This window comes from Thermothelomyces thermophilus, chromosome 5 (genome assembly GCF_000226095.1).
Source record: "Thermothelomyces thermophilus ATCC 42464 chromosome 5, complete sequence".
NCBI classification, from domain to species: domain Eukaryota; kingdom Fungi; phylum Ascomycota; class Sordariomycetes; order Sordariales; family Chaetomiaceae; genus Thermothelomyces; species Thermothelomyces thermophilus.
This window is the reverse complement of record NC_016476.1, coordinates 4,296-15,481: the sequence shown is the minus strand read 5'-3', so window position 1 is coordinate 15,481 and position 11,186 is coordinate 4,296. Positions and strand designations below refer to the sequence as shown.

General features: G+C 55.1%; 4 protein-coding genes across 4 annotated transcripts; 3 read left to right on the top strand and 1 right to left on the bottom strand.

Moving 5' to 3' along the window:
• The first annotated feature begins 447 nt into the window (after window positions 1-447).
• On the top strand, window positions 448-2,180 carry MYCTH_2307835 (uncharacterized protein). Its single transcript, XM_003664683.1, has 2 exons — window positions 448-1,111; window positions 1,182-2,180. The coding sequence occupies exons 1-2, from the start codon at window positions 815-817 to the stop codon at window positions 1,863-1,865; spliced, it is 981 nt and encodes a 326-aa protein (XP_003664731.1). The 5' UTR covers window positions 448-814; the 3' UTR covers window positions 1,866-2,180.
• Window positions 2,181-3,475: 1,295 nt separating this feature from the next.
• MYCTH_2307834 (uncharacterized protein) lies at window positions 3,476-4,823 on the top strand. Its single transcript, XM_003664682.1, has 2 exons — window positions 3,476-4,430; window positions 4,505-4,823. The coding sequence occupies exons 1-2, from the start codon at window positions 3,571-3,573 to the stop codon at window positions 4,692-4,694; spliced, it is 1,050 nt and encodes a 349-aa protein (XP_003664730.1). The 5' UTR covers window positions 3,476-3,570; the 3' UTR covers window positions 4,695-4,823.
• Window positions 4,824-4,967: 144 nt separating this feature from the next.
• MYCTH_2045420 (uncharacterized protein) lies at window positions 4,968-5,339 on the bottom strand (the record flags this gene model as incomplete). Its single annotated transcript, XM_003664681.1, has 1 exon — window positions 4,968-5,339. A coding segment is annotated over one exon (372 nt), but the record flags the coding sequence as incomplete, so codon positions are not given.
• Window positions 5,340-7,084: 1,745 nt separating this feature from the next.
• MYCTH_103794 (uncharacterized protein) lies at window positions 7,085-8,839 on the top strand (the record flags this gene model as incomplete). Its single annotated transcript, XM_003664680.1, has 2 exons — window positions 7,085-7,180; window positions 7,241-8,839. 2 exons carry the CDS (start codon window positions 7,085-7,087, stop codon window positions 8,837-8,839), a joined length of 1,695 nt encoding a protein of 564 aa, XP_003664728.1.
• Window positions 8,840-11,186: the final 2,347 nt, after the last annotated feature.

The window sequence follows — 11,186 nt, the reverse complement described above, 5'->3', positions numbered from 1 at the left end:
GGGCCGGACACGTAGCAGACGCTGGGCGGTGAAGGAGCTGAGGGGAAGATGGAATCATCAGAACGGCAGAAAGAGACTGGCTCTGGTTGTCGGATCTTTCCCCGGAGCTGCGTAATGATAGTATGCCTGGCTGTCTGCCGTTCTACTCGGGATTCCGAAATCAACTTGTCCTCTCATTTACAGAGATAGGAGAAAGAGCCTTGGATTTGATGCTCTGATGCTTTACCCGCTTAGGTTTCCAGTGCAGACGCGATAATGTCAGGCTGGCGATAAGTATGGAAGCGACCTTTTGACAAGCGGGGTACTCAGTAGTGGGGGTTAGTCACGCGTGTGCAGAGGGGTAAGGCAGTGCCGCGTGGCGCAGGGGCCCCAGGGATGACCAACTGCGCGTCTCCTGCAGCCGTGGATTTACTCTGTAGCGAGGGACCCGCTTCCAGCATTTGCCATGGCACCACTCGCAAGCAGGCAGGCGCGGATAACATGGTACATCGCCTGCGGGAACAGCGGTCAACGATGCCCGATCGCGCAGATGCCATGGCACATTGCTGCTGCTGCTGCTGCTGCTGCTGCCCGAGAGGTGCCAACCACTGGCCCTTACTCGTTCCCGGTCGATCTTCCGAATCCAGTCTGACGCGCCATGAGCTGGTTTGCTTAAGAAGGCGTCGGGGGCCAGCATGCTCCCGCTCTCTCTCAGGACGTCTTGACCCCGAGTCGTCCTCAACTTTCATACTCAACCTAAGAGAAGCAAACCAGAAGTCGCACATCCCCTCCAACTCCCTGCAACACTACAAAAGCCTACCTAGTCCCTCACACCATGGCCGCTGCTGTCGCTGTTCCCCTGTCCACCATCAACAGCGAGCTCGGCGGCGTGCTACCCCCCAGCGCCGTCGTGCAGCACTCGCCTCGCCATGGCCGGAGCCGAGCGATGAGCATGAAGGGCAAGGGCGGCCGGCAGCGCGGCTACAGCGTGGTGGAGGACCGGGACGTGACTATCGCCAAGGCTCTCATGTTTGTGGTCAAGCGGGCCATCCAGAAGGAAGACGTCGAGGAAGGGGATGAGGGGGAGTACCTCGTGGCCGACCCCGAGGGCTGGGTCAGCGTCGCCGATGTGGTATGTGTTGCCGATCATGACTGCTCCATGCCATGGCCAAGGACCTAACTTAGCGCCCGACTCCTGCCAGCTCGCGCACTCTCGGCTCTCCGCCCTGGGGGCCACCTTTGACGACATCCGAAGGGTCATCGCCAACGCGCCCAAGCCGCGGTTCGACCTGCGCAAGGCTTCCAACGCCGATGCCGAACCCGAAGAGCCGGCCGCCTGGCAAGTCTCTCGCATCACCCACAAGGAAACCACCGCGTCTCCAGTGCCGGTTGGGGACAAGCTCACGGCCGACTCGCCGGACCTGCCCGAGTTTGTCATCTACGAGACCTCGTATCAGAGGTACCCCCTCCTCCTGGCGCTGGGTGCCATCACCAGGGCTCCAGGCGGCAGCGAATACCGCGCTTTCGTGCCCGTAACGGTGGACGAAGAGGGCAACGAGTCGCGCCAGCACGCCGGCGCCGGGGATGCTGCCGAGATCAGCATCTGGATTCACCTGCGCACGGCTCTGCAGGCGGAGCCGTCCATCGCGTGGAGGCGCAGCGAGAGCGGCGCCATCGTCACGGTTGACGACGTCCCAAAGAGCCTCTGGAACAAGGCCATCGCCCGGCGGCCCGAGATTGGCATCCTGTTCGAGGACGGCGAGGTCCGCAAAGAGGTCCCCGCCAATCTTCGCGGGAAAGGAGCCAAGGGCAAGACTCGCAAGGGCAAGGGCGCCCTGAAGCAAGAGGGCAGCGGTGATGACTCAGGCAGCGCCAGCGAGGAGTAGACTGTCAAGCGCTGCGGGATATTGCTTCAGAGAATATTGCATGAAATCTAATTACAAATCGCCACTGCGGCGGATATGGCATTCCTCCATCAAAGAGATCATAAGATATCATCGTCTGATTATTAATTATAGCTAGTTATTGCCAGACAGTCTGATTACGACGGGCAGATAATGCTTTTCCTCAGATTGCAGCACTCGTTCAATGTGATGGTCTCATGTCTATGCCTACCTACTTGCTTTCCCTGGCCTTGCTCTCGACTCGGGATCCCATAAATTGGAAAGCCAAATGAGTCATCAGCATAGCGAAGAGAAGATGTGTCATCAGAATTTTGTCCTCCCCGCACTGACAAGGGGGTTACACGGCAGTTTTTTAGGCGTTGCTGCAAGGGACACCCGCTCCTGCTGCCTAACTTCTTGCTGCCGTGCGCCGTCGGCCTCGGCCTGATACACGGCGTCACCCGAGAGTGTGAGAACTCCAGGCTACCAGTATACAAAATCTTGGTTGCACACTTGATGGTATGCCGGAGCACTAGTCTAAAACTCTAGGCCTCCGTCAAGGCAGGATTTCCGATGTGACAGCTCCCCGATGGCGAGTAAAAGCGATAGCTGCGTTGTAATTAATTAGTCTTGCCAGCCGCCTCCCGTCAACAAACCATTGTTTCGGGTCCACAAAGCGCTATTAAGGAGATAAAACAGCATCCTAAGAAATTGATATAATACTGATTGCGATGGTCGCGAGCAGAACGAATGTAGCAACGGTGGTTTTGACCCGGAATCCGTCCTTCTTTCAGAAACTCGTCTCGGGTTGCCTAGCCGGCCAAATAATACCAGCACGGAGACCATGGGCTTCTTGAAATCGCATATGATAGCTCACACGACTGAAGGAGGTTGTCACTTGGTCGCCTCGTGGAGAAGAAAAGTATCTATACAAATCTCCCTCGATGAACATGGTAACACTGGTCCCCAAAGCTCCAACCTCTCTCACAATGCCGTTGCATGCGAAGCAAATTGGGTACTGAATAAGTGGTTTCAGGGTGTGTAGAAAGCGCGTTCCCCGCCCACCACGCAGGTGCCACGAGTGATCACTGCCGGCAGGATCTTGAACGCACCCCGTGTTCCACAACGTTGGGTGCAAAGTACGGATTACGCTTGCATGAATGCGATGTCCGAAACATTGTGCGCCGGTGCCTTAGATGCCAAGAACCGTGTCCGGCCTAGGAAAGAAGCACCCGAGGATGCAACTATAACATTGCGTGGCCTGAGTGTACTATTAAATTACGTGGACTTCTGAGGCATCATCTCTACTGTGCTCCTGGCTTCCATCTGGATCTAATTAACGCGCCATCAATCATGATTAATTATCCTCTTTTTTCTGCCGGCTCTCCTGTCCTTTCTGCAACGAGATCTGCTGCTGTAGGGTGGATCGTCCTTGCACAGAGAAGCAGCCCTTTTTTGGTCCTCTCGCTCGCTGACATCATGAGACGAGCTAGTGTGACGCAATGACATGCTCCTCTCCCGATCTTGCTGCAAGCTCCCGCGGTACCACCACTTATCACAGGCTTTGGGATCAGAGTATTCTCGAGCGATATCGGCGTCAAATTATGAACGAGACGATTTTGTTTATTTTTTTCTTAAAGGAGAAAAAATTGTATGAAGTCTGTTGACACCAACCATTTCCCACTCCGACCTGCCCACATCCGCCGCCATGGACCCTCCATTGCAACGCTCATGTTTGACCCGTCACCCTGTCGCATTTGCTTCGTGCTCCATCGGTTTGCCTCGGCACACTCTCCATCAAAAGATCGAGGCTATCAAGGAGGCAGGCTTCGATGGGATCGAGCTCTCATTTCCGGATCTCCAAGCGTTTGCCAGCCGGCATTTTGGGCGTGACATCGCCGAGGATGATTATCGATCGCTGTGCGAGGCCGGCAAGGCGGTAGGGACCATGTGCGCGGGACACGGCCTACGGGTGCTCGTCCTGCAACCCTTTTCCAACTTTGAGGGGTGGCCGGAAAGGAGCGAGGAGCGCAGGGAGGCCTTTGCCAGGGCCGAGGCGTGGATCGACATCATGGCGGCCGTCGGGACCGACATGCTCCAGGTCGGGTCGTCCGACTTGCCGGCCATGTCGCGGGACCCGGACCAGATCGCCGCCGACCTGGCGCGGCTGGCAGACATGCTGGCCGCCCGGGGGTTCCGCCTTGCCTACGAGAACTGGTGCTGGGCCACCTGCGCCCCGACCTGGAAGGATGTCTGGGCCATTGTGCAGAAGGCCGACCGACCCAACATCGGCCTGTGCCTCGACACCTTCCAGACGGCCGGGGCCGAGTGGGGAGACCCAACAACGGCATCCGGGAGGATCGAAACGGGAGGAGTGACGGCAGAGGAGCTCTCGCAGCGGTATGCTGCCAGCCTCGCCGAGCTTGCCCGCACCGTGCCGGCCGACAAGATTTACTTTCTCCAGATCAGCGACGCTTACCGCCTCGACCCTCCGTTGGATCCCACACCATCCTCGACGTCTGGTCTCCGGCCTCGAGGGCAATGGAGCCACGAGCACCGCCCGCTGCCGTATGTGTGGACCATAATAAATCGTCTTACGAGTTTGTGATTTGTGACGCAAAGGTGGCTAACGAAGCGACCAGGTATGACGGCGGGTATCTGCCCATCAAGGAATGTGTACGGGCGGTGCTCGCGACCGGGTTCAGTGGTTGGATGACCATCGAGGTGTTTGACGGCAGATTCGAGCACAAGTACGGCGACGACATGAGACGGTTTGCCAAGAAGGCAAAGCAGGCCTACGAGCGACTGCTCAAGGAGGCTAGGGCCGGTTAAATAATATCTCGTGGTGATCTTCATTTTTTTTCCCCTTTTCCTTTTCTTTTTTATTTTTCTTATGTACGAACTATTTACACGAAGCCTCCCAAACTGGTCACACCATAAGCTCAGAGCTTGGGTAACCTTGGGTACGTATATACAGAATGTGGTAATGTGGTGCCCGTCACTGAAGCCGACGTCATATGTTCTCTTCCGCCTCCTCCTCTTATTCCCATCCCCACCATCCAACTCGCAGATAGCCCGACATCCCCTCCCTTACTTGGATTTCTCGAGACACAGCTGCATGGTGCAGCCGCCGTCGGGAGGAGCGCAGAGGCCGCAGCTCTCGTTGCAGCAGACCAGGCCCTCGGCGCACACCTTGTTGCCGCACACCTCGCCGGCGGGCAGGCAGAGCTGCTTGGTGCAGCCATTTCCCGGCTCGACGCAGATGCCGCAGCTCTCGTTGCAGCACTCGGTGCCTTCCTTGCACCGGGCGGGGCCGCACTGCGTCGTCTTGTCGTCCTCGCGCGGTGTGACGACGGGCGGTGCCGGCGACGACTTGGTGCAGGCCTGCATCGTGCACTTCATACCCGGCTTGACGCAGATGCCGCAGGATGGGTTGCAGCAGGTCAGGCCGGCCTGGCAAATCGTGTCGCCGCACTTCTGGCCCGCAGCGGCGACCGAGCTGTCGGAGCCGAGCCCGACCGGGTTGCCGTTGACGGCGGCGGCGGCCAGGACGGCCAGGACGGCCAGCAGGAGAGCCCGAGAAAGCGAAAAGGCAGTCATTGTGGGCTGATGGCTAATCGGTTGGCTTGCCTGGTTCCCGGCTTAGGTAGCTATGTACTTGTGTTGTTTCTTGACCGTTGCTCGGACGGGTAATAAATAATTATCCGATGATGAGACTTTGCTGTCGATGGCAAAGCTGCTCTGGGAGCACAAAGGAGGGCGGCCTAGCATCCTTAAGTACACTACACTACACCAGCGGTCTCACTCGCCCCCCCCTCCCGGTCCCAGATTCTCGTTCATTCGATGGCCAGGGGCCTGCTCCAGGCGTATTAGGTTCAAGAAGCTGTCCTGAACGGACCATAGGCCAGCGGGATGAAGCCACTATTTCCTCGCTTGGTGACTTCGTTAGGGAAAACAAAAAAAAAAAAAAGGGCGGAGCTTGTGCCAGAATTAGAAACACACAAACAGATAGACCATGTGGCGTCGTTGTTATTCCTGTCGTCTGTTCCAAATAGCCTAAGACGGGGAATGAGTCTGCAGTGCCAAGACGAATGCCCAGATGTCGGCTCCTGGTTTGCTACAGTCTTGGAGACATGGTAATGACAGAACTCGGAATGACAACATCCCGAATTGACACAAACCCAGCGACTCAGCATAACCGTTAGCCTGGTTGCCCAGCTCGTATTAATAAAAGAAAAGCTCTAAACGGGCAACGGTCGGCACGCCGCCGTGCGCCCTGAGTGGAGATCCTTGCCCCAAAGGTATCGGCTCCTCAACTACCTGTGTGTATGTAGGTATTTTCCGGTTTACAGTTAGGATGTTGCACAAGACTCAAGCTCTTTATCTGCGGAGGAGGGAAGGAAGACCCAGGTTTCCTCTTTGGGCTAAGACGACAGCAATGGAGAGGCTGGAACGCGTGCGGATTACACGTACCTGTATAACCGTTCCACAAGTCCCCTTTAGCACTAGCAACGGACTGCCAAGAGTCTCAAGGGGTCTGGGCTGGCTGCGAGACCGGACCGGACTCTGACCTCGGCAACAGAAAGGTATCTTTCCGTCCGAGCAGCATTCTTCTGGTTGCATGTGCGGAGGGGCAGCGGGCGGAAACCTGAGCTGGGGTTGGGAAAGGCCGGGCCTGGACCCTGCTTGACTGAGACACAGAGGCCCCCGTCATCCGTGAGGGTGCAACGGCCGGCTGGATACAGGCCGCCCACTACGCCCCTGAGTTACCTCCATCATGGTGGCAATGAGATATGGTATTCCAACTCGTCCCTCATCTTTGGTCTCTGACGGCACCACAGGAAGGGAGACACAGGGACGTCGGGTTGTGCACAGCAAACACATGGGTGCGACGCGATCGAGGGCCGAGAGAGCTTGTCCCGCTCTATGGCCATGCCTTGGACGAGATTCTGCCGCGGAAAGATGCTGCCCAGGGATTCTGCCCAGGGGGCAGATCTGCGATGGTGTAGGACACCAAGCAGCGCATCGGAATGAATAGTAGGCATTTAAGGTAGAAAGAAAGATGTGGATTGCTTCAGGCTTTGCAGCGCTTTTAGTCCGTTCACCTCTGGTTGCTTTTGTTTTTTTCCTAGAGCCCCGGAATCTTGAGAATCAGGACACTCTTGTGGGATAACTTGCGTACGGAGAGCCGCTTCAGTCAGCCCCAAGTCTGTTCAGCCGTAATGGATCCCAGGCCATCGGGAGGATGGGACTCGGAATCAACGGCCGGTTTTACCACCACGAGCTCGCACCTGGTTCTCGGCCGAGAGGATCATACGGTGACCGATGGGCCTCCCGCATCGTCACACTCGTCGTCAACGACCCTTCCGTGCTCCGAGGACAAGGCACCGGCCGAGAGGGCAAGCGAACCCGAAGGTTGGGTCAGGGGCGCCGGGTTCTGGAGATGCTTTGTAGGCCTTTGCTTCCCCATCCTCCTCTCTGCCTTCGAGGGTAGCGTGGTCAGCACCGCTCTCCCGACCATATCGCGGTCTCTCGGGCTCGGCCCCAACTCGTCATGGGTGGCCACGGCCTTTCTCCTAGCCTCCATCGTCTTCCAGCCGCTCTTCGGCCAGCTGGCCGACATCTGGGGACGGAGGCACCTGATGATGGCAGCCGTGGCCATCTTCGGAGCCGGCAGCGCCATCGCCGGGTATGCCAACAGCTGCGCGGTCCTGCTGTGCGGACGCATCGTCCAGGGTATAGGTTCGGGGGGGATCGACCTCTTTGCCGAGCTCATCCTCTGTGACATTATCCCCCTCAAGAAGCGAGGGCACTACGTGGCCATCAAGGCTGCCGTGTACGCCTTGGGAACGACTATCGGGCCGCTCCTGGGCGGCGTCTTTGCCCAGACCAACTGGCGGTGGTGCTTCGGTGTCAACCTCCCCGTCTGCGTCCTCGCTCTCGTCCTCATGTGGTTCTGGCTCCGGCTCAGCAGCGGAAACTCGTGGAAGGGGCTGTCGGTACTGCAGCAGATCAGCCAGGTCGACTACGTCGGGATTCTCCTTCTCACTGCCGCCGTCGTCTTGATCCTCTGCGCCCTGAGCTTGGCCGGCACCGTCTACGCCTGGTCCGACCCGACCATTGTGGCATTCCTGGCGGGCGGCGTCGCCGGCATCGCTGTGTTTGTTTTCTGGGAACGATCTCGGCGGTGTACGCGCCCCATCATGGCACCACACGTCTTCTCCAACCGAACTACGATTGCGGCCATGACCATCACCGCCGTCCACGGGTTTATCACCTATGGCTTCCAGTTCTACCTCCCGCCCTTCTTCCAGGCCGTCCTCCGAGCCTCGCCGTCGCAGTCCGGCGTCCTGATCCTTCCCTGCAGTCTCACCATTGTCGTGCTCGCCGCCGTTGGCGGGCCGCTGCTTGCCAGATTCGGTAAATACCGCCTGATGCACCTTGCGGGCTTTGCGCTCATGGGTGCGGGCCTGTTGCCCTCTATACCACTCGAGGAGTCCCGGTCGGTGGTCCTGTGGATTTCCCTGTCTTTCCTGGTCGGAGTCGGGTCCGGCATCATTGTCTCGACTACTCTGCCTGCCGTCCTCGTCGAGCTCACAGATAAGGAGAACGCGGCAGCGACCGGGTCGTGGGCTTTCTTGCGAGGCCTGGGTTCCCTTCTCGGCGTTGCCGTTCCGAATGCCGTCTTCAACGCGCAGTTCTCGGCCAGCCTCCGCTCGATTGACGACGCCGTCGTACGGGCCGAGCTGAGCAACGGTCAAGCATATGAGCATGCGTCGGGAACTTTCATAGCCGGCTTGGATGCCACTGTCAGGCAGCAGGTTCTCGGAGCCTTCACTGCAAGCTTCAGGTTTGTCTGGATCATCTTTCTGGCATTTGCACTGGTGGGCTTCGTTTCCGCTCTCTTGGAGCGACAGGTTCAATTGCGGAGGGACCTGGACAGCGAGTATGGGCTGAAGGAGCGTGTGCGGATCTGAGGGTGCCCCTGGCTGCCTCGTGGCATCAGGGTTTCGCTGTTGTCACGCGAGAATTAAGTCAGATCCTGGTTCACCTTCTTTTATATTCTTTTTGGTTACGTACCTGATAGGCAGATTGACAACAAAAGAGGTAAAAACGAGGGAACGTCAATGGCGGAAACGACCAGAGACCAGAGAGCTCGGGAAAAGACAATCCCAGTTGCCTGGAGAAAGAATCTGTAGCGGAGAGCACAGGGTGCAGGTATAATTATGTAACGGACTCGGAAAGAACAGGCGTCGTATATCAAAGTTCCTGGGGCGCCTATCCGGTTACCACGAGAGCATCGCGGGCCCGGTACATCATCACGCTCACTGGTTGCTATAGCAAGGGCAGATGTGCTGCAATCCTGGTTAACTACAGCGGTGTGAGCGCAGTAGCAGCCAGCACCGGAACTATCGTATGAGGCTTAGAAATGGTAATAACAACGCGTTAATTCTTTCCAGGTGCCGGAGGCACTAACAGAAGCTCTCTAAATACATGCTAGATACGTCATCCCTGGTGGTAGGTCAGCCAGATGCCCCCCCGGTTGTCAAATCTAGTTAGACTGATCACATACCTATAGAGGCCATTAGGCAATCCTTTTAACTCGATGTCACGTATGCCAACGTCCTATACAGTTCAGGTATTAATAGTATATTTTATTCGAGTTGCTACGCGTTCTCGGGTACAAATGTAACCTCAATTACGGCCACTAGAGTCATCATTTCAGGGGAGGCTACCGCCACGTTAGGGACTAGCTATACTACGGTTACAAGCATATAGACTCAGAGTGACGCGGACGGCTATCTCGACTGCTACTCTAGCTTGATTCGAGCAGACCCAGACAAGGTATAGAGCTATCGCGGGACCTAGCGTTACGGAGAGAGCTCTCCGGCAGCAGGATCAGGTTCGGATTGTCAGGGTAGGGTTCAGGTCCGGGAACTTGGGGACGCTGACGGTGCCTATGACTCCGATCACGGCTATGAGACCGGAAATGACCGGCTTAATCGTCGCGGCGTGCCTAGGGCGTAATCTGCGTCTCGGCGTTTCCCCGAGTGTCTCGGGAGCGGCGCTTACTGCCTTGGCCCTAGTTTTCGTTACTCTGGCTTGGACGCCGCGCTAGCTAGGACGATGATTGGAGTGTTACTAGGGCTATTCTGGGCTAAGCACTAGAACCTATAGACCGCTTAGACTTATAAGAGTAATGTCTCTGTCGATAGGATTAAGGAGTAGTATCTAGAGATTATCCGGTTCTATTGTCTGAGAATAAGTATTCTATATCCTTAGTATTAGTAAGTCTAGATGTAGCTTTGTTATACCTATCTTATACCTCTTATACTTTAGGCTCTGTAATCTTTGCTTGGCTAATGTGATTTGTATGAACCGAATATGGTATATTAAAGTTTCTAGGTTATAGTATATCTAAAGGAGTATTATATGATGTATCTAGCTAAGTGTAGTTGGCTAGACGAGAAATGGTTAGGTCTAGCAAGGTATTAGATGTTGTTAAGATTTTCTTTAGTTCCCTATATACCTCTATAATACGATTCTTTACTATTAGACGAACGATACTAGTTTTATCGGTAGCCTAGTATATTAGAGATTCTAATAGAGCTAGTAGGTCTAATAGTAAGCTATCTATACGAATGTAAAATATTGTATACTCTCTGCCCTCTCGAATATGCTAATTGCTAGACTAGGGAAAGCCGGGGCTACTCTTACCTTATAAGAATAGCTTGTAGTTCGGTCTATAGAGACGTAATATATTAAAGTCGCTTGTATCACTATAATATATAACGATAGCTATATAGTAATATATAAATACTAGCTCGTTAGGAAGCTAAGGTGCTAGGATAGTTAGCCTGACCTTAAAGAGGTCACGGTAAAACACAAGGCTAGGATTCTTATTTCCGAGCCGTAGCTATAGAATTACAGGCGCATTGCAGGCCTAGATAAGCTCGCTGTCACAAGCCAACCATATACCGCGACCCGGTGGGGCACAGGAGGCTGAATGAGCCACCAATCAAGAAGGGCACGAAGCGAGGCTGACACAGGATTACTAGGGAGTACGGGCTACCATAGGCAAACGATTACTAAAAGGAAAAGATAGCAGAGGATAGCTAGCTACTAAAGGCAATCTAAGGACAGGATAGAAGGGGACTATAAGCAATCGGCAGAAGTATATATATATATAGATAGCCACTTGTTATAGTAGACTCTAGGAGTTTACTAGTGATAGTAACTATAACCTATAATTATAGGTACTTATACTAAGCATTACTAACTATTGTAGGAGATAACTCTAGTATTGTTATAAACCCTTTAGCT

Excerpts from the sequence above, each read along its gene's own strand:
- MYCTH_2307834 (XM_003664682.1), top strand. The coding sequence starts at position 3,571 with ATGGACCCTCCATTGCAACGCTCATGTTTGACCCGTCACCCTGTCGCA. Across the intron at positions 4,431-4,504 it reads CACGAGCACCGCCCGCTGCC|GTATGACGGCGGGTATCTGC; the intron begins GTATGTGTGGAC and ends CGAAGCGACCAG.
- MYCTH_2307835 (XM_003664683.1), top strand. The coding sequence starts at position 815 with ATGGCCGCTGCTGTCGCTGTTCCCCTGTCCACCATCAACAGCGAGCTC. Across the intron at positions 1,112-1,181 it reads GGGTCAGCGTCGCCGATGTG|CTCGCGCACTCTCGGCTCTC; the intron begins GTATGTGTTGCC and ends GACTCCTGCCAG.